The sequence below is a fragment of the Macrobrachium nipponense genome, chromosome 4 (genome assembly GCF_015104395.2).
Source record: "Macrobrachium nipponense isolate FS-2020 chromosome 4, ASM1510439v2, whole genome shotgun sequence".
Classification (NCBI taxonomy): Eukaryota; Metazoa; Arthropoda; class Malacostraca; order Decapoda; family Palaemonidae; genus Macrobrachium; species Macrobrachium nipponense.
Window position 1 is genome coordinate 51,488,413 of NC_061100.1, and position 25,335 is coordinate 51,513,747.

General features: G+C 41.0%; 1 protein-coding gene across 5 annotated transcripts in view; it reads left to right on the top strand.

Annotated features, from left to right (window-relative positions):
- The window catches only part of LOC135210925 (protogenin B-like), a 677,376-nt gene that overhangs the window by 448,242 nt on the left and 203,799 nt on the right, over nucleotides 1-25,335 (top strand). For all 5 annotated transcript variants that reach the window (XM_064243892.1, XM_064243894.1, XM_064243893.1 and 2 more), the window contains 3 exons: nucleotides 19,635-19,792; nucleotides 19,976-20,206; nucleotides 23,747-23,882. In XM_064243892.1, coding sequence (XP_064099962.1) covers nucleotides 19,635-19,792; nucleotides 19,976-20,206; nucleotides 23,747-23,882 — 525 coding nt within the window. The remainder of the gene's footprint in view (nucleotides 1-19,634; nucleotides 19,793-19,975; nucleotides 20,207-23,746; nucleotides 23,883-25,335) is intronic.

The following is a 25,335-nucleotide window of genomic DNA, read 5'->3' on the forward strand; positions in this document are numbered from 1 at the left end:
ATGTTCCGCTTAAGACAGTGCTACGACCGTAAAAGGGGAGGGAGGTGTGTAGATACCTAATATCATGACATTTGCATTGCATATACAGTTTACATGCATATATATATATTATTAATTCAGAGAATTATGTTTAATATACATTATCATTTGCCTTGGATTTATCCTGTTACCATTTATACTGTACTTATTATAAGACCACTTGTATAATTACACATAGTGGCAACATTGCTATTATATGCGGCAACACGCATTACGTAATCAGTTCCTGTCCTGTGGTCACTGAAGAGTGAAGCACGGAACTTCCTTCTGCCTTCATATCACTGTAGCTGTCAATATATGGAATTTTAAGAATCTACAGTTTAATTTCTTCACAGTCGTTCCATTCATTGCATATACCAGAAAACTTCCAGTCATTCATTCATTCATTCCATTCATTACATGGACGCATGTCGCAGGGTTGCAACCCACAATAACAACAGACAATGGCACTATAAACCCTAAAGATGTAAAACCCAGTTATGAATATATTTAACAAGTGCTGTAAAACAAAAATGCTGGTAATCTATACCGACAGTAACTGCAGGCCGCCTGTATTTTGGAAGGATGCCTGTGCTAAACTCATTTGGATAATATCAAAATACTTTAGCTCCCGCAACTGATTAAAGTTATTTGCCTCTTTGTCGATGAAATTACTTGCTTTGGCTGTGAGTTTAGTCGGAGTGGTGTCCAGCTGAATGTACAACAGTTTTTCCCCAGCTCCCGCCTCTCCACACAGCTCACTTTTCGAACTGCTAATGACTATTATCGTGCATCGGTAACAAGGAAATAAATCCAGTAAACTTATACCATCAAACACAACTGTAGATAAAATTGAGAGAGAATCATTTTAATCAAAACTTCAGATCTTGAAAGAACACATTTTACTGTTGTTTTCACACTGATAAAAGATAAGTAACGTAACGGTAAAGCTTGTACTATGATGAAATCAAGTGAAAATAGCGAAAGGAATTATGTAATATTTTTACGCAATAAACATGCCCACAACGCAATCTGTAAAAAAAAGATTAAATTAAATTAAATTCATTTTTTGACTTAAAAACACATCGTATAATGGCAAATTACCTTGTCTCATATAAGTAAAGTAACTAGATATTTTATGCTAACTAGAAGCAAGGCAATTTGCTCCAAACTGAGTTAAATATGGCAAAATAAACTTGCATTTGCCATCAGCTGATTTCCAAACCAAAACGTTGACCACTTTGTTAGTAATTTTATGATACAATAATATGAGAATACATACAATATTATTGGATACGAGTAATGTATAAATTTTAAAAGGTTCACAGAAAAGATGCATATTCATTGTGTTTTTATTTCATAAATATACGTAGCCATCAGTAGCCTGACATCACTCAATTATGCTTATGTCAGTCCGAATCTGATTCCCTTTTCGTGTCCATTTTCTTTTTCTACTGATATATCATAGTCAGAATGCACTTAACCTACAGAATTGGCTTATATTAATAAATTTCTAATTATACCATATATGTAGTATACAGTATACTGTAGGCTAGGCTAATGTATTCATATGTATATTTCATATGTACCACAATCTCATAATCATCGAATATGCGAGGCTAACTTGTTAATGCTATTCAATTTCTCTTTGTACTGAATTACCATAAGCCAAAGTGCACTGAACCTAGAGAATTAACTAAAATTAATAATTACTATGCCATATATGTAAAAAAGTATACTGTGTAGTGTAGGCTAGGCTACCTTATATGTAAAGATGGTACTGATTACCCTAGTGCAGGCTAGGCTAGTATAATATTCTTACGGTAAATTAACATGGGCTGACTTATGTCCAAATCGTCTTACGACCGACCAATTGCGGTCGTAAGTTGACAACTAGTTGTACATGATTCTTAAAGTAATCAGCTGAGTTCATTTTACAGATATGACCACGGTCTTTAGTTGCCAAATGGAACTTAATTTACAAAAGAAAGCTACTTTATTCATAATCATAGTAAATTAAATGAAGTACTACATGTGTGTTTTTTCAGTTTGAGACAGTGCTTTTGCCTCCCAAAACATTTTGCAGTCTGCTCATTATTCATAGTTCCGAGTTGTGCTTGACTTACGAGCACTGTTATTACTAAAGGGTAATACTTTCTTGGTAGTATTTTATAATCAAACTACAGTGGTACCTCGAGATACGAAATTAATCCGTTCCGAGGCGCCTTCGTATCATGAGTTTTTCGTATCTTGGACCGCATTTTACATGTAAAATGGTTAATCCGTTCCAAGTCCTCTGAAAACACCCCAGTAAATTTCATAATAATGCTAAATTGACTTATAAACAATGAAATACTACAACAATTTGGACCATTCAATACCTAACTTAATAACGTACTGCTAATACATGTAAATAAAGTGAATTAGTGTACATGGTATACAAGAAATACTGTACGTATGTAGTAAAATGTGGAAGCTTACCTTTCGAGTGAAGCTATCTCCAAAAGTGGCGACAGAGGAGGAGGACAAACAGCAGATACATACATATGTATATACACTTAACTTTACCAAACATATAAAAAAATGTAAGGAAAACATACATAAACTAAAATTTACGAAACACGTTAACAAAACTGTAACACTTAACTTTACAAAAAACTAAAATTGGAAATTTTGTTTTGTCATTTTTTTATTTTTACTTTTTTTTTTTTTTTTTTTTTTTTTTACTTTTTTATACTTTACGTACATTCAACTTTCTGTTTTTTAGTATCACTTGGTTCTTCCTTTTTGCTTACTCCTGCTAATACTAAAGCCCTCTTTAAAAAATAACTATCCAAGGGAGATTGCTTCTGCCTACTTTTCACAATGTTCCTGAAATGACTCGGGCAAACGTCATCGACCTGCACAAGCATACGACCTGTGTAAGCCTTTTCGGGGTGTCTTTTTTTCAACAAACGATTGCACTTTATGAAAAGCAGCTAGAACATCCTTAATTTCTGCCGTTGTCATAGGGTCGTCCTCCTACTCCTCGCCGCTGCTAGAGAACTCCTCTTGAACGACGTTATGTTGTATGCCCTCCAACTCCTTCAGGTCATCCGTCGTAAGCTCCTCTTGGTGCTCCTCGAGAAGGTCGTTGATGCTGTCCTCGTTGACGACCAGCCCCATGGACTTGCCGAGTGCAATGATCTCGTCAAGATCTGGTTGCAAAACAGTTTCAGGATCGTCAACTGTTTCTGAATCTGCAGCACCAGCTTCGCCCACGTCGAATCCCTCAAAGTCTCGGGCGGATACGGCATCAGGCCAGAGTTTCCTCCACGAGGAATTCAAGGTTTGCCTCGAAACCTCCTGCCAAGCTTGGTCAATGAGTCTGATGCATATGACAACATCGAAATGCTCCTTCCAAAATTGACGCAAGGTGAGGTTTGTGGTATTGGTGATGTCGAAACATCTCTTGAAAAGATGTTTCGTATACAGCTTCTTAAAGTTCGATATCACTTGCTGGTCCATGGGCTGGAGGAGAGGGGTGGTGTTAGGCGGATAAAGAACCTTGATGAAGGAATACTCTGCTAGGATATCTTCCTCGAGGCCAGGAGGGTGGGCAGGGGCATTGTCCAACACCAGCAGACATTTCAGAGGGAGGCGCTCCTCTTTCAAGAATTGCTTCAATGTCGGGCCGAAACAGAGATTTACTCACTAGGTGAACAAAAGCCTCGTTGCCCAGGCTTTCGCATTAGCCCTCCACATCACTGGAAGCTTCTCCTTCAGCACTTTGTGGGCCTTGAAGGCTCGAGGAGTCTTGGAATCATAGACCAGGAGGGGCTTCACCTTGCAATCCCCACTGGCGTTTGAACAAAGGCTGATGCCCGGGTAGCTTCTTCTCTTCCTGCGTGATGTACGTCCGATGAGGTATTTTTTTCCAAAAAAGGCCAGTCTCATCACAGTTGAAGACTTCCTGAGAACTGTAGCCTTCCTTGTTCATCATCTTGTCGAACGTCTTTTTAAAGGCTTCGGCCGCTTTCATGTCCGAGCTGGCAGCCTCCCCATGCCGCTCCACTGAATGGATACCAGTCCATTTACGGAATTTCTCGAACCACCCATGTAAAGCCTTGAACTCTGGGGTTGGCGTTGATGTCCCTTCTCCTCCGTCGTCTTTGGCCTGCGCAATCAAATCGCCGAAAATAACGCTGGCCTTGTGGGAGATTGCCGTCTCCGTTATCGTATCGCCAGCAACTTCTTTGTCTTTTATCCAGACAAGAAGAAGCCTTTCCATCTCGTCGTGCACGTGGGTATTCTTGCTGGACAAATAGTGACGCCCTTGGAAGGTGTAGCTGCTTTGATGACATCCTTCTGCTTAAGGATGGTGCCTATTGTCGACGGATTTCGGCCGTATTCCTTGGCGATCACACTCAATCGCATACCAGCTTCATACTTCTTGATAATCTCCATCTTTGTCTCCAAAGAGAGCATCCTCTTCTTTCCGTGAATTTCAACTTTCTTGGGACCCATGACTACTATATACTGTATGTAATTTATGTACAAGTAGAGTAAAGTTCTCACAACATGATAAAGTACGTATACTGCAATGAAATCACTAACGAATTTACGTTAACAAACGAAATTGTTAGAACGAACGAATACTGCGTGCGTACGATAACAATGCTGGGACGAGTGGCCGAGGCACGCTGCTACGTAGTAGATGCATGATAGGAAGGATGCTGACCAATAGGAGAGAAGGATCTCATGGCAGTGACTAGCATCAGGAACCAATGGGAGAGCAGGAGGATGGTGGTGAGTCTACTCAGTTGATGGCGCGCGAGTTTCAAAATTGTTATCGGTGGTCTGGGCGAATCTTGGACTTCACAGCAACAACCTTTTGTATCTTGAAAAATTTTTGTATGTAGAGCCGTAAAATTTTTCGTATTAGCTTTCATATCTCGAGTTTTTCATAAGTTGAGCGTTTCGTATCTCGAGGTACCACTGTAGTAAAGGGTTTTGTGATACCAATAGTTCCCCAGTTATCCTCAGTATCAGGATTCTTTCCAATTATAAAGGAATACATTTAAAGGGATCTACTTCCAATGGGTATTACTCTGCCGACAATAACATCACATTCATGAAGCATAATGAGGGTATAAAAAGTGCCCCTATTTTACAAGGATATTTTAAGAAAAATAATGTTAATATCATAACATATATTGAAAGATATTTTAAAGTGATTTTGTATATAATATTCCAGTAGCTTTGCCTTGATGCCTCTGAATATTCTTCCCAGACTTTTTTGTATGAGCTACATTTTTGCACCTATTTGAAAAGGCCCAGAAGTCTGACTCTTGATCTCGAAGTTCTTATACTCCGATAAATTAGTCAGAGGCAGGACACTCCTCCCCTATTTTGACGAGGGGTAGCCCAGGTTTGCTCAACTTCAGTCAGTTCTAGTGACTCACTCAGATTCCTCATTCCAATTAGTGAGTCTTCCTATTGTAAAGGATCAAGAGTTTGTATATTGTGTAGGAAAAAATCACAATTTTTGAAAGTAAATTGTATTTTTCCTAACTATACAAACCTGAGATTCTTTACGCTTACGCTAATACCCATCTCATGCTACTCTTCAGTCTGAAATCTGGGCCAAAATGGAAAGAGCCTGTACCAGACAGTAGTTACTGCCTAACCACCTTGTTCAAGAGCTTTACCAGCCTTGTAAAAGATTTGCCGTATAATCCTATTGTAAAGGACCTCAGAAAAATAAAATTTGCCTTAAAAAAATTTTAATTTTAAGCTGTCTCTTTGAATAGTAGGTTTTAGTAGGTGTTTGGAAAGAGGAGACTACATCATCATGGTAGAACTCTGGTAGCTAATGTTTCATCACTCTCTGAGAAGAATTTGCTCCAAAAGTAGTGGATTCTAGTTACTCCTACTTCAACTCCTCCAGTCAAAACAAAGAATCTTTCCTTAGGAGAGAGGTAACTAATACCTAACATGAACTAAATATAGCCACTGAAATTTTCCCTCTGAATCTAGAAGGTCAAGGGAACTTGCTGCTTCACACGAGACCAATTACTCGGATGAGAATCTTGCCTCTCCCATGCAGCAGTCAGATATTGAATGGGACCTTGATAGTATCTACCTAACCTTATCTGAAGCGTCTGTGCCTTCTTGGTGGTAGTGATTTATCCCAAATGTACATACAACCAGGCAGTGTGATACACTTGGTACCAGCTAAGGTCAATGTAATAAACTGTGTATACAAACTGTTTATCAATGTGGGCGACCTGACACCTTTTCTTCACCGCCAGGTACAGGCAGCCTCCGGTTAACAGCAGGGGTTCCATTCTTTGGGGCCTGACGCTAACTGAAAATCGCCTCTACTGAAATTCAAAAGTCTACGGGTGCCACAATCAACCTTATGGTGCCCTAGACTTTTTAACAGTGCCTTAGACAGTGTTATGGACAGATAATTTGCCCTCCCTAATATGTGTAATAACTCTTTGGAAAATGTGGAATTTCATTTGCCTAATTATTTACCAATGTCTCCATGGTAGTTCTACAAAATTTAATGCCAAATTCGATGAACATACCGGTAATACCCTGGCCTAGTTAGTATGAGAGAGAGAGAGAGAGAGAGAGAGGAGAGAGAGAGAGAGAGAGAGAGAGAGAGAGTTTTTCAGACTGCTAAAGAGAGAGAGAGAGAGAGAGAGAGAGAGAGAGAGAGAGAGAGTCTTTTTCAGACTGCTAAAGATTTCCTCCATCCCTTCATTTATCATATCTTCTAGTTAAATAAGTTAAAAAAGCAAATGAGATTGATAAAATTATCGTTAGTACCGTTATAATTGTTGCTTAAACGCTGCAGCCATAAACAACTGAACAATAGCAGTAGTTTTGCTACAAGCGAACCGAATCTGATGATAACAATTTTTTGCTTGGATTTCAGCCATCATACGGTAGTAAAAAATTACCATAGTTACGTTGCAAATTATGTTAATTAAGTATAACAGGATTTAAATATTTTTTGCGTTATACCTTTATTTGGTATGGAGAAAATATTGGCAAGGAAAGATAGTACTGCTAAATTTAAGCTGCAGTTGTAGCTGAAGCTGAGAAAACAAGATGTTCACACTGCTAGTGACTAAATTTTTGTGCATCAGCAACATGGATGCAACTCTACCTTAAATAATAGTGGAGAAAAAAGTATTTTATTGAAAAATACTGGCTATGAAAGAACACAGTTTGCTGTTGTTTTCACACTGATAACAGATGAATACGTAAATCTCGTATTATTATGAAATAAGGATGAAAACAACTAATGGAATCTTTTTTTTTTTTTTTTTTTTAACAAAAAACATGCTCCCAACACTATCTATTAATGGAAAAAATAACATTCGAGTTCACAACGAGAAGTATTTAAGTCATATTTCAACTTAAAAACACTTCATGTAATGAAAAAAGGGATTTTGACGAAGGAAAAATCTATTTCTGGGTGATTGGCTCGTGTCGCCCTATGAAAGGATCCTTAATATCATTCTTTCTAGGTAAAATTAATCTAAAATTACCAGAGAAAAACAAAATTAAGAAAATGTCAGTAAAACTGACTCGCTCACTCTTAAAAAGAAGTGTCGGTATGGTAATAGGGGCGAGTGGGGAACACTACCACGAGACAATCACCAATTAGAACTTCCAATCAGAATCCCCCCAAGAGAGAGCTGATACCAACGGGCGATGCAGTCGCTACTACTACTACTACTACTAGAGGACGCCACGGACAGCAGCGCCCCTAGCGGACATCCTTAATTAAAAACATCTTGTCCTGCAAGGGGGGGAAAACAAAACAAATAAAGGGGGGGTTTCATAGGGCGACACGAGCCAATCACCCAGAAATAGATTTTCCTTCGTCAAAATCCCTTTTCTGGGCTCAGCTCGTGTCGGCCTATGAAAGAGTACCAGAGAAACAGACAAGATGGGAAAAAAGGAACAAATGAAAAGCAGTGTAAAAATGATGGATATAATATAAGTAAATCAATTACAGCATACAAACTAAGCACTTAAACTAACTTATATTAAACAGTAAAATAACAGAACGTTAGTAATCTTAAAGTACTTAAATGGTATAATTATAGTAAATTACAGTGATGCATGTAATATAAACTAAAAGGGATTTACTTGAAAATATTTACAAAATATACAAACACATTGTGTCCTACCCTAGCATAAAATAAGGGTAGGTACACTGAAGTACATCATTAGTACAATTGTGTAAAATATACACACATTGTGTCCTAACCTAGCATAAAAAATAAGGGTAGGTACACTGAAGTACACTATCAGTACAAGTTGTGGATGTCCCTAGCAAAAAAAAATAAGGGACAATCCACTATATGATTCAGCGGCTAAGGCTAGGATATCCGAGTAGCATGGCGATAGGGTGAGGCATGTTGGATGCTGTAGGTAGAAAAGGAGACCTGGATCTATACTACGACTACTATACAGTATCAGGGGAAACAATGTTTCCCGCTGCTACTGCTGAAAACTTTAAAGATTCCAAGGACTTTAGATAATGGCGTTTAAAGACTGTCGGGGATTTCCATCCAGTATACTTTTTAAGATCCTCAAAGTTCATATGTTGAAAATAATTAATTGAGGTGGCTACTCCCCTGATATCATGTGCTTTTGAAATGACTCAGGATTGGCTTGTTTAATGAAGTAAAGGATTTGTTGCCTAATACCTTTTACTGACAAAGTACCACCTTTTTTCCTCTCAGAAGAAGAGCACCTGAGGATCTTGAAGAAGTACGAGATAGAAAGGCTCTAAGAGTTGATACTGGGCAGAGAGAAGGATCCTGGGGAAGTGGGATAACTTTCCAAGGGGCCCACCTTGCAAGAGGATCCTCATTTTTGGCTAAAAAGCTACGATCCGGAGCAAGTAGAACTTCTCCTGATGGGAGGAATTCCACATGACCCGCATCCCTGGATAGAGCCGACAGTTCTGAAATTCTAGCTCCTGAGGCTAAGCTTAATAAGAATAATGTCTTCCTCAGGAGCATTATGAATGTACAAGATGAGTTGTCAGTATCTGAAGCTAGTTTGAGGACATCATTTAAGAAACCATGAAACTGTAGTAGGCCTTTGGGACGGTCTCAAGTCTAGCACAGGCTTTAGGGATAGACGTAAAATAAGATTCAGTCAGATCTATCTGAAAACCTACTTGAAAGATTTTCTTCAAAGCCGATTTATGAGTGGTAATAGTGCTAGCTGCTAAACACCTTTTTTCAAACAAGGATCTGAAAAAGGATATAGCCAGATTAACTGTCATGGTTGTAGTGTTCGATTCTTTCAAGAAAGATGCTAAGTTTTTTTTAACAGCTGAGTCATATTGTCCTAATGGTTGACTCTCTCTTATCTGATTTCTAGGAAGAGAATATTCTGTGGATCAATATTAGCATCTTTATTAGCCGCAAACTTCATGAAGTCCATAAAGTTAGGGTCTGGAGAATTCCTGAGGAAGCGAACACAGTCCTCATTTGTACTGATTGTGATAGCTTGGGATTGGGGATCCGTTGAGGTCGGAGGCCCAATTCCAGAAGAAGAGGATACCAGTTGCTCTTGGGCAGTCCGGTGCAATCAGAGCTACTATCCCTTTGAAAGACCTTAGTTTGCTTAGGACTTTCAAGAGAAGATTCACTGGAGGAAAAACATAAATTCTCCTCCACTGATTCCAGTCAACGACAGGGCGTCCGTGGCATAAGCCAGAGGGTCCAGGTTGGGGGCCACATAGCAAGGGAGCTTGTGGTTCGCTTGTGAGGCGAAGAGATCCACTTGGAGACCTGGGACTCTCAGGCATATCCACTGGAATGACCTGTCGTCTTAGAGACCATTTCTGATTCCAGAGGAACTGACCGGGACAGGGCGTCTGCTATCCATTTCTTACTCCTGCCAGGTGAGTGGCAGACAGATGCCATTTGTGCTTGTTTGCTAAGGCAAAGATGGCTATCATGACATGATTCACATGCTTGGATTTGGACCCTCCTCTGTTGATGCAATGAACTACCACTGCACTGTCCAAAACTAGCCTTAGATGAGACTTCTTTGGGGGAAGCAGTCTCTTCAAGGTAAGAAATACTGCCATTGCTTCCAGAACGTTTATGTGGAGCTGGCGAAATTGAACTGACCAAGTCCCCTGAACCTGTTTGAACTGGGAGTATCCCCCCCACCCACCCGGCAGGGAGGCGTCCGTGTGAATGGTTAAGACTGGAAGGGGATATTGAAGGGGTACCTTCTTGGCTAAGTTCTTTACTTTTGACCAAGGACGGAGTTGATTGCGGAGGATCTGTGGGATTACTGACAAACCTTGTCTCGAGGATTTGGTGTTTGCTCTTGATCGCCAAATTCGATTTAAATCTTTCAGCCTTGCTTTCAGGAGGGGAATAATCTTGTTACCGAAGCAAACTGAAGGGACCCCTAGGATTCTCTCCTGGTTTCTCCTTGATGTTTGTTTGCATTTGAGAAATTGCCTGACAGATTTTGCTATTTCCTTCCGTTTGGCCACTGGAATTGACAGATTGTGGGAAGACAAATCCCATTGGATTCCTAGCCACTGAAAACGAGACTCCGGGGTAAGTCTGGATTTCGTTTTGTTTATCTGGAACCCCAGATGTTCCAGAAAGTGAACTACCTTTTTGGTGGCTTTGAGACATTCCTCAGACTGTTGGTGCCCAGATCAACCAATCGTCGAGGTATGCTGCTACCATGATTCCCTGAGCTCTCAATTGTTGTACAACCACTTCTGCTATTTTTTGTGAATACCCTGGGGGCTACATTCAGACCGAAGGGCATCACTTTGAATGAGAATGTTTGATTTCCTAGCCTGAATCCTAGGAATGGGCGGAAGTGCCTGCTATAGGGATATGATAGTATGCGTCTGTAAGATCGATGGAGCATGTGACGGCTCCACGCGGAAGTAAGGTCCTTACTGGCGAGAGGGTAAGCATCTTGAACTTGTCGCAACGAATGAAAGAGTTTAGCTTTGACAAGTCTAAGATTACCCTTCTTTTTGTTGAGCCTTTCTTTGGCACGCTGAATAAGCGACCCTTGAAATTTTAGATGCTTGACTCTCGCAATAGCTCCTTTCTGAAGGAGTTCTTCCGCGTAATCTGTCAATTCTCTGATGGTATCTGGTGAAATGATTTGATTGGAGGAGGCTCTTTGATCCAACTCCAACCCAATCCTTTGGACACTATGCTCTGTGCCCAATTGCTGAACCCCCACCTGTGGCGGAAGAGGAACAGCCTCCCTCCTACCTGGGGAGGCCTCATTGTTGATGGGCGGGTTGACCACCACGCCCTCCTCTGAACTGCCTGCTCCTTGTTTGCCCTTCCTGCGCCACGCTGACGAAAGTAACCTCTCGCCCTACTCTTGGTTGTTTGTAACCTTGAGCCTCATATGAAGGGTTGAAGGCCGGCGAGATTGCGTAGGAGGTGGACGGCTGTGATTGAGGGGACAACAGGAGGATGGGCTGGTTCTGCTTCGAACTTAGCAGGTTGTCCTTGTTGGGTAACCGGGACAGCCTGCACAAATTGCTGCTGTTGCTGGTGTTTCTGATACGGCTGGAACCTCTTACCAGCCTTCTTTGGTTTCTTACCAGCAGTGGGGACGGATTCTTGTTTCCTCTTAGAGGAAATACCCCACCTAGCTCTAAGGCTCTGGTTGAGCCTAGCAGCTTCGTGGTGCACTTCGTTGACAGCGGACTCTGGGAAGAGATCCTCTCCCACATACTAGAAGCAAGAGTCATATTCGGCTCGTGCCTAATAGTACACTCCCTGCAGAACATGCTTTCGGCAATTCCTCCTAGCCTGGAAGAAGTCGAAAGCGTCTGATAGTACCGTCTGGAACTGAGATTTTGCCAAAAATCTTGAACAGCGGTTCCGTGGCATAAGAGAGAGCAGCCATTTCCGTTAATTATAAGGGAATTGAGGGACCTGCCAAACCTGGTTCGCGCATCAAACTCTGCCTGAATTAGGGAATCCCGGCAGCCTTGGCAGCTTCTCGCCGAACTGGTCCATGGCGCAGTCCGGTTTGAGCTTACCAAGCGTGAACGTAGCTGGGCAAGTTCTCCCACAATTCTCCGAAAGCCGGGAAGAGCGGAGAAGTAGACTCCGCCTCCCTCAACTGTGGGATGGGCTCATCCTTGAGGACTGCCTGAAGGGACTTCTCTACTATTTTCGTGGCGAACGGAAGAGAAGCCTCCTCTTCCGTCGCGAAAATAGTAAAGGGACTCTTATAGGCCTGGAGTTTAGTGTTCGTGCACATCCCAGTCCTCAAGGCAGTGAACCCATTCCCGCTGAGCATGATCTCTACTGTATAGGACAGACTCTCTAGAGATCTTGTCCTCCCTAGTCAGAGCCGTACAGTCAGCCTAGCATAACCGATGAAAGGCTGCGTCAGACCCTGAGGGTAAAACTCGAAGTCCTCAATCCTCCGAGTTCCACACTCTGGGATAGAGATCATCCCATCCTTAAAAAGGAGCGTAGGCAGCTACTCTCCATGGTGGGTTCTCCATGGAGAAAGCTGGCAGAGAGTCGTATGGCGGGAGTTGGAGAATGCCAGTGCTTGGCACTGGGAGACTGGAAGAGGAACCTGGGATAGCCCGGCTACTCGGTCCTCATTCTCTCTAACCCTGTTAGAGAGATCTTGTATCGACTGGCCTGATTGAGACAGAGTGCTCGACAATTGTGCGAACATCTGCTCGAATCTCGTCCCCAGGGCGGAGACTTGCGAGCCAACCAGCTCGCCCACCTGTTGCATCACCACTGCTGAGAAAGCAGTGGGATCAAAGGTGCTAGGCCCTGCTCCTCCTACCGGCGTAGCCGGAGTGGAAGCGGTGGAGGCGGGAGAAGGCACTGGCTCGGCTGGGAGTGCGACCTTCTCCTTAGAAGCCTTGCTTCTAGAGCTTTTAGTGGAGAAGAGCTCGGCTTCGCTTTCACCGCGTCGGCGTAGGAGTCGCAGACTCCTAGCCGAAGAAGACGAAGACGACTCCTAGAAGTTGTCTTAGCCAGAGTCTTCGGTTCTCTCTGTCCCTTCACCTTTGGGGGTACAGAGAGAGCGGGAGAGCGGGTAGGGATCTCAGATCCCACAAAGCCTTGGAAAGAAGCACTCGAAGAAGGGACAGGAGAAGATCCAGGAGCACCCAAGGAAAGACCTTGGGCGCCCGACACACCTACCTCAACCAACAAATCCTCCACCCCTACCGCCATGGGCTCGATGTTTAGGTCCAGGGCAGCGACGTCCGGGACCGACTCCTGGGCAGCTACGACCCCAAAAAGGATTGCTGGAGGTCTTGCTGGATGGAGGCTATACAGAGGGGGCCGCGGACAAGGGGGGTCCAACATACCCAGTTGACTTGCCCGCAGGGAAGATCTGGACGGCCAGCTTCTTTATCAAGAATATATGGCTGGCCTTTGGCGGCGTTCTTCCGAAGCCGCCCACCCACGCTTTCAGGCGCAGAGGGCGACTTCCCTCACACCAGTAGCCTGAAAGAAAGGCGAGATGAGCTTCTAGTGGCGGGGAATGGGGTTAACAAAACTTGATGACTAAGAGTTGTTAGTAAAATGGATAAGGAAGGAAGCCTATAATGGACTTACCCCCTATTTCCCAGCTGACCGACTAGGTCGTAGCAGATGGCGCAGGCTTCTGGGTGCCAGACGATCATCTCGTTGTATGACGTGGCACAGGGGGCGTGAGACCTGCACTCATCGTGGCCGCAGGGGTCGTACAACGTCGCGTTGCACGCTGGGACCTGACAGTTGGTAGCCTGTAAGTGGAGAGATACATGAGTACCAGGTAAACACTACAGTCTAAACAGATGCTCCGCTGGTGCCGGAGCGATAAGTTAGATTAAACCAGAGCCCCGCCAAAAATACGTGTGGTAACCAGGTTGGTTGTGTGCCCTAGGCTATAGCTCGCTGATGGCGGGGACACAAAAGGAAACCAACCAGGAGTGGTGGTAAATGGAAACCACGACGGAAAATGGCGGGGATGGTAGATATATAATAATAACATTACACAATTCATTGTAAAATTAGGGTATATCCTTAAAATAATAATAATAATAATACAAACTCTCTCCACCCGTCTACTAGAAGAGTGCACGGGTAAGAAGCAAGCTCCCTTCCGGTAGCGGGGGAGAGATGTAAGGACATAGTAGGCAAGCAACCAACCACTAGTAGTGGCCCACCCCGCCCGCTGGCGGAGCCAGTAATCTATAACCAAAGGTGCCCCGGCTGCGACGGAAGGCTCCTTTCGTTATAGCGAGGGAGGTGGCTGAGCAACTGGGGAGGGGGGGAAGGTCTCGGCGTAACACGGCGGGAGAGAGAGAATGGCCTACTCCTCCCCGCCTCACCGACTACCCGCTCGGAGACCCGGTACCTCATGAGTGGTCGCCCTATACCCCCGCTGGGAGGAACCCCTGGCCACCTACAGAGGGAGAGAGAGAAGGCGACTGAGGTTGTCATGACAACCAAGGGGTCCCCCAGCCCCTCCCTATACCAGAAAGGGAGGGCAGGGGCAGGGTAAGGTGCGATGGAACACGTGACCGCAAGTGGCCTAGGCCGCGAGCAACACAACCGTGAGAGGGCCACGTGAACCAGGCTGTACCAATACAAGGAACAAGCACCTAGGCTAGCCTAACACCCTAAATACAATAAATATACATCGAAAAGATGGAAAAGACACTTTTAGTAAAAGAGAAAGAAGCCCAGGAGGAGGCAGACTGTTCCAAGAAACAGAAGCCTACTCGGAGCCAGCGATAGCCGATGAAGAGCAAGAGCCGGGATGCTGGGCCGGAATAATAATAATAGCCCTAAATACCAAACTAAGAGATATGGTAGGAGGGCTAAACTAGCTAAAACTCGATGTAAAAGACAATGAACGTAATATAGTAAGCCCATAAGTATAAGAACTTCCCAAGTATGAGGACCGGGAAAATTCTAACTGCGGGCAGCATGGCGCCACCACGAGACAACCGGGGAACCGTATATGACCTATTTAAGAGGAAAATACTGGTACCCGGAAGATAAAATTGTGGTAAAACATTACTTATGAGTTACTTAACTTAGCCGTAGCAATAGCAGAGCGTTCCATGTTAGATGAAAAGGATAAATCCCGGAATTAGCACAGCACAAGGAAAAATTGCGTCTTGACGCTAGCGCTAAAAATTAAGGATGTCCGCTAGGGGCGCTGCTGTCCGTGGCGTCCTCTAGTAGTAGTAGTAGCGACTGCATCGCCCGTTGGTATCAGCTCTCTCTTGGGGGGATTCTGATTGGAAGTTCTAATTTGGTGATTTGTCTCGTTTGTGGTAGTGTTCCCCACCACTCGCCCCTATTACCATACCGACATCTTCTTTTAAGAGTGAGCGAGTCAGTTTTACTGACATTTTCTTAATTTGTTTTTCTCTGGTAATTTTAGATTAATTTTACCTAGAAAGAATGATATTAAGGATCCTTTCATAGGCCGACACGAGCTGAGCCCAGAAATAACCTTGTTCCATATAGAATTTGTAGAGATCTGTTTATGGTAAATAGAAAAAGAAAATTTCTTTGAATCGAGTTAAATAGGGCAAAATAAACCTGCCTCTGCCCTCAGCTATTTTTTCCAAACCAAAACATTGATTGCTGTGTTTGTATTTTATAACACTATATGTAGTAATATATAAGACTGCATACAGTATTATTGGATACAGTGAAGTAAAGCATAACTTTTTAAATGATCCAAGGAAAAGAGGCATATTCGTTTTGTTTGTATTTTATAAGTTAAGTTCACAACAAGACTTATTTAACCTATATTTCAACTTATAAACACTTCATATAACAAAAAATAGCCTTGTCACACATGAATAGAATTTCTAGAGTTGAATTTATACTAAATAGAAGCAAGAAAATTGCTCTGAATTGAGTTAAATTCGGCGTAATAATCTTACCTCTGGCCTCAGCTGATTTTCCCAAACCAAAACATGATCAGTTTGTTTGTATTTTATGATACAGTAGTAGTAGTATAAGACTACATACAGTATTATTGGATGCAGCGAAGTAAAGGATAACTTTAAAAGAGCAGAGGAAAAGATGCATATTCGTTATGAGGCAGTCTCGGCATTTAGCCTAAGCCATTTATAACCAGACAACCCATACGTATACGAGGTGGAAGCTGGTCACCGACCAAGCTTGGGTCCTTGTGATGCATCAGTCTTTCTTTGACTGCCTTGGAGAGTAGCTGCATTGCGCTCTCCTTTGGAGGGTAAAACCCAGTTATGAATATATTTAACAAGCGCCATAAAACTGAAATACCACTAACTGATACCAATGGTAACCGGGCACTGCCTGTACCTTACTTAAAATCTTTGTATTTTTCTTATTTATTTTTAAAAAAGGGAATGACTATATACATGCAAAAAGTCTCTTATAAAGGTGGAGCCTTGAAATGTTTACTTCTAATATATTATTGACATATACTATTATTTTTTACCTCTTCCCAGTTGATTGTATGATTGTTTCATTTAATGTGTACAAGAATATCCACTGCTTATTTTCTTAATTTGAAATTCTTTACCATTTGTATTGAGGCTTCTCCTTCAGTTTAACAAAACTTTAAAAAAATGTTTTTTATGGAGATCAGCAAACTCAGCAGCTTCATACTGTAATGGTTGGAATTTCATATGCATAACAAAATTGAAAAAAAATATTTCATATATGAAGTACAAAACTGAAAATGAAAAGGTTTCAAGGTAAAAATAGGTGCCTGATATGTGTTTGACTGTTCACTGAGGTTCCTGACTTCAGTGTAGCTAGTGAAAAGTTTCCAACTTCTGCAATATTGATTTATTATAAGGTCTGCTGGATTGTTTGAATAACCAGATTTGAGAAATATGTACCTACTGTACTGCATAGACACTAACTATAAATGGCATACAGGGGGTCCTCGAGTTACGACGTTGATCCGTTCTTACGATGCGTCGTAACACGATTTTCAGCGTAAGTCGGAACATTGAAAAATACCATGTGATTTAATGTAAATACCTATCAATAACAACGAGAGAACAATTCCTTACCTTTATTAGTTTGATTGGCTTGCACACTGGAGAGGAAGCTGCGGTGCTGGAGAGACTGGGGGAGGTTAGTGAAGAGAAAAAGAACCTCCAGAAGTTGCTGGAGATGCTGAGGCAGATGATTCTTGAGGTGAGGCAGAACATACTAGTACTGGAGATGCTGAGGCAGGTGATTCTTGAGGTGAGGCAGAACATACTACTGGAGATGTTGGGGCAGGTGAGTCTTTAGGTGAGGCAGAACCTACAGAAGGTGCTGGAGATACTGGGGCAGGTGAGTCTGGGTTAGCAGAACATTCAGAAGGCGATGGAGATTGTGGGGGCAGGCGAGTCTGGATTAGCAGAGGCAGCTGAGGTAGAGGGTACAGGATCTCCTGCAGGCCTCTCTACCTTCTTAAAATACTGCTCCAGGTTAGTCTGAACAGAGAGCGACCTCTTTTCATCCAAGATCTCCTTGTAACACTGCATCAAATCCATGACGCCTCTGGAAACCCTAGTGAACCTGTCCAAGTTGGGATCCTGAGCCTCAAAAGTTGACAACGCTTGCTGCAACTCTGCAAAACCTCTTATCAAGTCCTGCCTTGTGAAAGCCTTAGGCTCTGGGGTGGGTGCTTCTTCTTCTTCCTCTATTATCTGCTTCTCCAGTTGTATCAGGTCCTCAGCAGATAACTCCTCGCCATGAGACTCCAGCAGCTCTGTAACATCATCAACCTCCATCTCCAAATTGATTTCCTTACTCAGGGCAACAACGTTCTTGACAACTAGCTGAACTGTGTCCTCAAACCCATGGAAAATCATTCACAAATTGAGGACAAATTTTCTTCCAGACACCATTCATGTTTGTTTGCTTAACCTCCTCCCAGGAATTAGCAATGTTCTTTACAGCATCAAGGATGTTGTAGGATTTCCAAAAGTCCTTCAGAGTCAAGTCCTTCTTGGTTTCAGTTGCCTGTAAAGCCATAGCAATTGTCCTTCGTAGGTAGTAGGCCTTGAACGAAGCAATCACTCCTTGGTCCATAGCTGTAAAAGGGCCGTGGTATTATGTGGAAGGTAAACCACCTTGACATTAGGGTTGAAGTCTCCCAGCTGGGCAGGGTGTCCAGGGGCATGTCCAGCACTAGCAACACCTTAAAGGGGATACCCTTGGAGGCGCAATACCGCTCCACACTTGGAACAAAATGGTTTACGAACCAGTCCTCAAACACTGCAAGTGTCACCCATGCCTTCTTGTTGGACTTCCAAATTACTGGTAGTTGACCCTTCCAAATGCCCTTGAGTGCCCTTGGATTTTCAGCTGATACACCAACAAGGGCTTCAGTTTGAAGTCGCCAGCAGCATTACCCCCAAGAAGTAAAGTTAGCCTCTCCTTGCTGGCTTTATGACCGGGTGCTGACTTCTCCTCCTTGGCGATGTAAGTGCGGTTAGGCATACGTTTCCAAAACAAACCTGTCTCGTCTACGTTAAACACTTGCTGAGCAGAATAACCCCCCTCCTTAATTATCTCAGACAACGCTTTAGGAAATTCACTCGCTGCTTTCTCATCCCCACTAGCAGCTTCACCTTGCAATTTAAGGTTATGGTAATTGGCCCGAGCCTTAAATCGCATAAACCAACCCCTACTAGCCACAAACTCTTCACTTTCACTTCCCTCCCCCTTTTCTTTTTTCAACGCTTCAAACAATCTTTTCGCCTTCTCCTGAATCACCATAAGGCTGACTGGGATACGCCGTTGATTTTGGTCTTCCAACCAAAGCACCAATAAACCTTTCCATTTCAATTATTAGACCACTACGCTGCTTAGTTATCACTGTCGCTTTCATAGGAGCAGATCCTTTCACATGTTCAACGATGCGCTCTTTATCTTTGATAATGGTAGCAACGGTCGAACGGCTAAGGCCAAGCGAGCGGCCAATGTTTGTTGGCGTTTCTCCCTTCTCAGATCGCTTTATAATGTCCACTTTAATTTCCATGGTGATGGCCTTTCTTTTCTTCGATGCACTACCATCAGAAGAGTCCGCCTTGCGCTTGGGAGCCATAACAAAGAGCAAAAAGTTACAAAAACGATACAACACGAGGGAGAGAGAGGCAGTGTAAACAACCAAAATGGCGTATGGGCGAGGAATGAGCGTAGCGAAGCGACGCCATCCTCTCCTCCACAAAGCGTATTCTTCCGCCGTGCGCCCGGAACTAGTTCGCGTTTGTTTACGTTGCTTACGACGCTAAACCGCGTAAGACGGAACGACGCAAAATATTATTTTTTATATTTTTATGGGGGCGCGTTCGTAACCACGAAACATCGTAAGTCGAGACCAGCGTAACCCGAGGACTTACTGTACTTGGTTTTCCTGTTTTATTGATTTGAGGTGGAGTATTGTTTTATGTGAAAGTTTGCTTTTTTACTTTTGGTAAATAATTGCCCAATAAAGTGCTGCCCAGTAAGGTTTATAAAAAGCTTTTCTTGTAAAAAGAACAGGTTTTTATCTAGTGTATATGCAACCAAATACTGACTATTGAAGTATTGTATTTTTCTTTACAGTACCCACTGGAGCTCCAAAGGTTAGACTTACTCCTGTTTCACCCACCACACTTTTAGTTACTTGGAGTAAGCTTCCTCCTGAGAAAGCTCAAGGGACTATAATAGGTTACAAAATTCAGTGGAGGAAGCCCAACCATTATTACTACCATGTTATAGAGGTAAGTGTATACACAGCATTTTTATCTTGGAATCCACACTATAACAATCACCTTTTTATGTAAATTTAAACAAACATCTGGAAAACATATTCATTTTTATTTTAATGACTAAATTATTGTAGGAGTGGTGTGAAGATGTGGTGTTTGTGCTGTTTAAATACCCATGTTTGCAAATCTCTGCAGGTTGGGCCAAATGTCTTCGAATACAGGATAACTGATCTCTACCCTGGTAAGAGATATGAAGTACAGGTGTTAGCTGGTACAAAGATGGGCTACCCCACTAAAAATGACTGGCCTTGGATAACCAAAAAAATGCGTGAACGGAATCCTGCTGATACCTTACCTTCTCCTAATGTTACTATAAAGGTGCTAAATGATACTACAGGTGAAGACCCTAATAAATATTATCTTAAGGTAAGTTTATCTGAATCATCACTGATACTGTATTTCATATGGATTAATTATTTTGTCAAGGCAACGTAGGCATTCTTACTGGAAGGAATCTTTAGTTATGAATAGTTCCTTTTGTTCAGTAATGAAACCAAATGGAAATTTAAACCTATAAGTTGTAGTATTGGCACAAATTGTGCCCCACACCTTCATCTCATTCTTCTCAACCTCTTTTATTTCACCTTTTCTATTTCCTTTCTATTCAATCCTCCCATTTTGTCCTTTCACTTGAATTTTTTCCTTCATCTGAAGTGACCATTCCTTCCTTCTTTCTCCATTCCATTTATTTAATTGTTTTTGTTAACCTTTTTATATTCTTATTCATCCTCCTTATGTTACTTTACCCCTTTTTAATACCTACTTCTCTCTTTCCATTGGTGCCTGTTCCACCTCATTTTTCATTGTGATTAAGCTCAAACTTCTGACGTTCCAACAACTCGGTCATATCAAATAATTGTCAGAACTATGAAAAACAGCTGTAAATTATGTGCTATTACTGAACGACATTGTCGGAGATCTACACCAGAGGATCAAGGACAAGAAGTCTTGTAAGATTATAAAAATTTTTTAACAACCCAAGATGGTAGTCACTTGCTGAAGACCATATAGAAGAATACTCTAAACATGGCAGAATGCTAGAAAGGAAAATGTTTTCCTTAGTGTAGACAAGTCTCAAAAAAATCCCCAAAGAAATACGATCAGTGAAGAGGTCTTTGTGGGGTTAAATCCACTGTCTTCAGCCTGCAAACAGTCATACTTTTGAGTTTTAAGGTTTTTAAATTAAAAGTAGGCTTTTATTGGAAAGTGAAATTTCTACCTGAGTTATTGTTCTTATTAGGCAATAAACTCTATATCATCATCATAACCATTAAAAGTAAGACTTCTATATATTGTCATCATCATCATCAATATTTTATATCAGCTTTTCCTTCATGGGGTTATATAGGGAGAGAATTATCTACACTTTCTTCTGTATGCCCTTTCTGTCTGAAGAACTAGATGTTTTAGGCTTTATCTATGTTCTTTTTCTGTTTCCTTGGCTTTCGTTCTGGCCTTATTCCTACTGCCTTCACTTCCATATCTACTGCCTTGCTGAGTAAATGGCCTTTATCATGAAAACAATCTTGTTATTGAGATCTTCTTTAATTAACTTTACAGCATCTGGTTATCACATGTAGCCCCCAATTTCTCGTTGGTAATAATCTTCCCGCTATACTTTGGATGTGATATTCAGTGGATATTTAGTGGTCAAACTCCAAATTTCTCCAGTGTCCTTGTCACTACCTCTGTTTCTGCTGTGTAGAGTTCTAGAGGTCTTATGTACCCATCACAAGTCTTTTTTTTGTCGGCTAACGGGACATTTTATAGTGTAGCTGGTGTTTGTCTTTAACCCTTAAAGGACAGGCCAAATATGTAGTATTAACACCTTTACCGTCAGTTTGTTTGGAGGTACACAGAGAGTAACATCATTCAAGGCATACCACCAAAATTCCCAACCTTCCTCTTTTCAACTCAAGAACTCTTATGATTCAGTTTGAAGGGTTTGGAGCAAAACAAATAGCATTGGATGTGCTCAGGAAGGTGGAATGCACTGCCAGGCATATGATGAAGCAAAATAAACAATATTGCTGCCTATCTAGATTCAGAAATTTGGATATATACTGTGTATACATGCATGCATGGATACACAATGTACATATAGTATATATAGATAATAAAAACTTTAGTATTTGGAAACAAGTGTAGTCTCTCTGAAATAGATGAAAAAGAGTTACATGGCACCTCTCACTGGTGGTATCAAGTGTGGCAACTCTTGGGAGGGAAGTTAGGGTACGTCCTTTCATTTTGTGCTTCCGGGAAGTAATCATGGAATATGTTCTGGGCTCTTGACGCTGTTGTTCATTATTGATAAGTGAAAAAAATATGTAACCAAAACCCCATGTTAGTTTTTTAGACATAAGAGTGAAACTGTAAAAAATCTTCTTTGCAAGTATAGAACCCTTAGTAATTTTATTTTTCTTTGCTTCTCTTCTGTCTTCTTTCTCTGGAGATGCTTCAATAAAAAGTTCATACCTAAAGAAGAATGATTATACTAGCCATGTAAAGTAAGACACATTTACATTTTATTTATTTATTTCATTATCAAGAAAATCGGTTCGGTAGTGAATGAAATGTTTACATTTTGTTAAGCTTCCCGGTAAAAGAAGGCGTTTAAGCATGCCCCCAGACCAGGCAAACTTTAAGGTTGACCAATTTAAAAAAAAAAAAAAAAAAGCAAAAAGCACATCAGTGGAAAGAGGAAGATATGCAAATGCACATGGTGTATGACAAAAATTCTAAAAATTTCACTGTACCTTCCATGGGAAGTTGAAAGTGAATATTTACAGCCCTGTGTAGGTCCTCTTTTCCACATAAATTTTAGTTATACATGTTTTTTTAATAATTTGATATTGTAAAATTATAATTATAGCTCACATAATATCTTAACAGATAAGAACTAAAATCATTAACAAATTCTAAGTATATTTATTGGAAAATATTTATGAGAGTTATTAAGAATTTGAGATGCAGTAACTTTTTGTAAGGTATGCATCCTTTTTCTATTATTTCTTTGCACTTTTCTTTGCAAAATTACAATTATAACTGACATGCTATCATAAAAGATATGAATTAAAACCAACAGCTATCCCTGGCTTTATTTATGAGCAAGAGACATTGGATAGAGAGGGCCAATACTTTTCCCCCATCAAGTCTCAAGGCATATGGATTGCCGTCTGACTTTTACTGAGCTATTACAGTTGCCATTAGTCATTTATGAATTATTAAAGTGATATCAATTTCTTTCCCTCTAAATTCATCCAAATCATATGGCATGTAATACATTGATATTCATATGAGTTTGCCTGTCCATAACTCAAAAACCTGTAATAGATACTCATATGATGATGCCCATCCATGAAGGGTTAAACGAGTTATACTCTCATGGTTCCCCTAGGGCTCTCATTTTGCATTTATTCCTATATTGTTCCTCATGATTTCCATTAGATATTGCTGAAATTATGAAAAAAAATTCTCTTACTTAGGATCCTGTTTCCAATTATACATGAATTATACATGAATTTTACTTAATTTTATAGTGTCATAACGCATACAAGTAAGGTTTCATGATAGGTTTTAAAGAAGTATGATCGATATTCTATTCTGAACTGACGTTACTAAACCAACATTAATGAGTATAGTAATATAGAGGTTGTTACCACATTGAAGTATAAATGATTTTAGGACTTCTGCAGAATCTTAGTCTTAAAGTTACTGGAAATCTAGAAGGCAACAAACCTAATGTCTTTGAAGCTACACCCCCTTTGTTAAGTTGCCAGGTGTAGCATCATTGAGCAGTGTGTCCATAGATTTAAGAAAACTGTATCATAACTTTCCTTGCTGATTGTGCATTAATTTTCCTGGGAGTTTTCAATGAGGAATTGGCTTTATACTTTATTTATACAGATTGACTGGCAGCCTCCAGAGGAAAGTGAAGCTGAAATAGAAGGATACATACTTAAATATCGTCCAAAGGGAAAACCCTGGTTAGGTCCAGTCAATTTGACTCCAGATCAATTATCTTACACTATAACTGGCTTAGGTAAGTAAAAGAGTCAAGAAATACTGTTTGTTTTCCACCATATGATGCAATTTTAATCCAAAATAATTCTTCTGATTAAAAATCACCCTGCATCCATTACCCCTTGGTTAGGTTTGGGTAAGTCTGAGGATTATAACTACTATCTGTACTTATTTGTTATATCACATGTACTATGCAGCCCTTGAAATTTTTTTCTCAAAACATGATTTCTTCAATTACGTTATATATTCATACAAGCTGCTTTTTCACTTGATTACTCTAGGCAGGCTATGGTTTGTATTTAAGTTTCAATTTTGGTAGATTTTACTATGCTAGGCTTGGGAGTCTGGCATAGAGGCATTTGTTTGGTTGGCTAAATGTAAATTATTACAGGCAATCTCTGGTTGTTGTCTGGGGTTTGGTTCCCGACAGCATGATGATAACCAAAAATCACAGATATCTAAAAATCAGCACAGCACTTATTGGCAGCGATAACCACGGATTGGCGCTATTGTTAAGTTGGGATCGGTGCATATTGGTGCTGAAAATCCAGTGATCGTTGTCGCTTGACAAGCCCCTTAAAACCAGATCGCTGATAACCGGGGACTGCATATATATGCAGCCAGCCTTAGAAAACTTATGGCTTGTGTAATATTTCATTGCTATTTGTTATAATTAACAGATACTGCTATTTTATGCAAAACATCGGTATAAATAACATCAAGTATTGTCATAAACAACTGAATTAAGAAACAGGTGTTTGATGTACTGTCATAATTGATTGATTGATTGTGTATTAAATCTGGTGCCACAACATCTGGGTAATTGACACCGAAATAAATTGAATAGAAAAAATTAAAATTTTTAATAAATTTCATATAAAAATATCTATAAATATATGCATATAAAAATTTTCTTCATATATAAAAGTTTTTACATAGACAATCTATGTATAATTTAAATATGGTTGAGGAGGCCTGCCTCCCCTATAAATTTATATAACTGTTCTATATTACAATCCTTTCCAAGAATTGTAGCTAGGATAAAATTACCTACTCTGTCCCGACCCCAAGACAGGAACCTATGTCTCAAATTCCCGAATCTGGGACATTCAATCAACAAATGTTTCACAGTTAAGGGTAGGTACAGTTCTTGCAAAACGGAAGATTTTCACGAGACATCAAGAACCCATGTGTGAGTCTTGTATGTCCAATCCTCAATCTGCACAACATCGTTTCTTGTCTCCTTGGCATATACATATATGACCAAGGAGACACTGATGACATGATACTGTGCATTTTTTTATTAGTTAAAATATCCTCCCTCTGGGACCGCCAACATTAATTCTCTGACCCAGCAGAGGATATAAATCCCAATATGGTAGTAGGCATCTTGTGGGTTCTGGGGAGTTGACTGCTGACTTTGCCAATCGGTCAGCTTTCTCATTCCCATCCACCCCAACATGGGAAGGCAC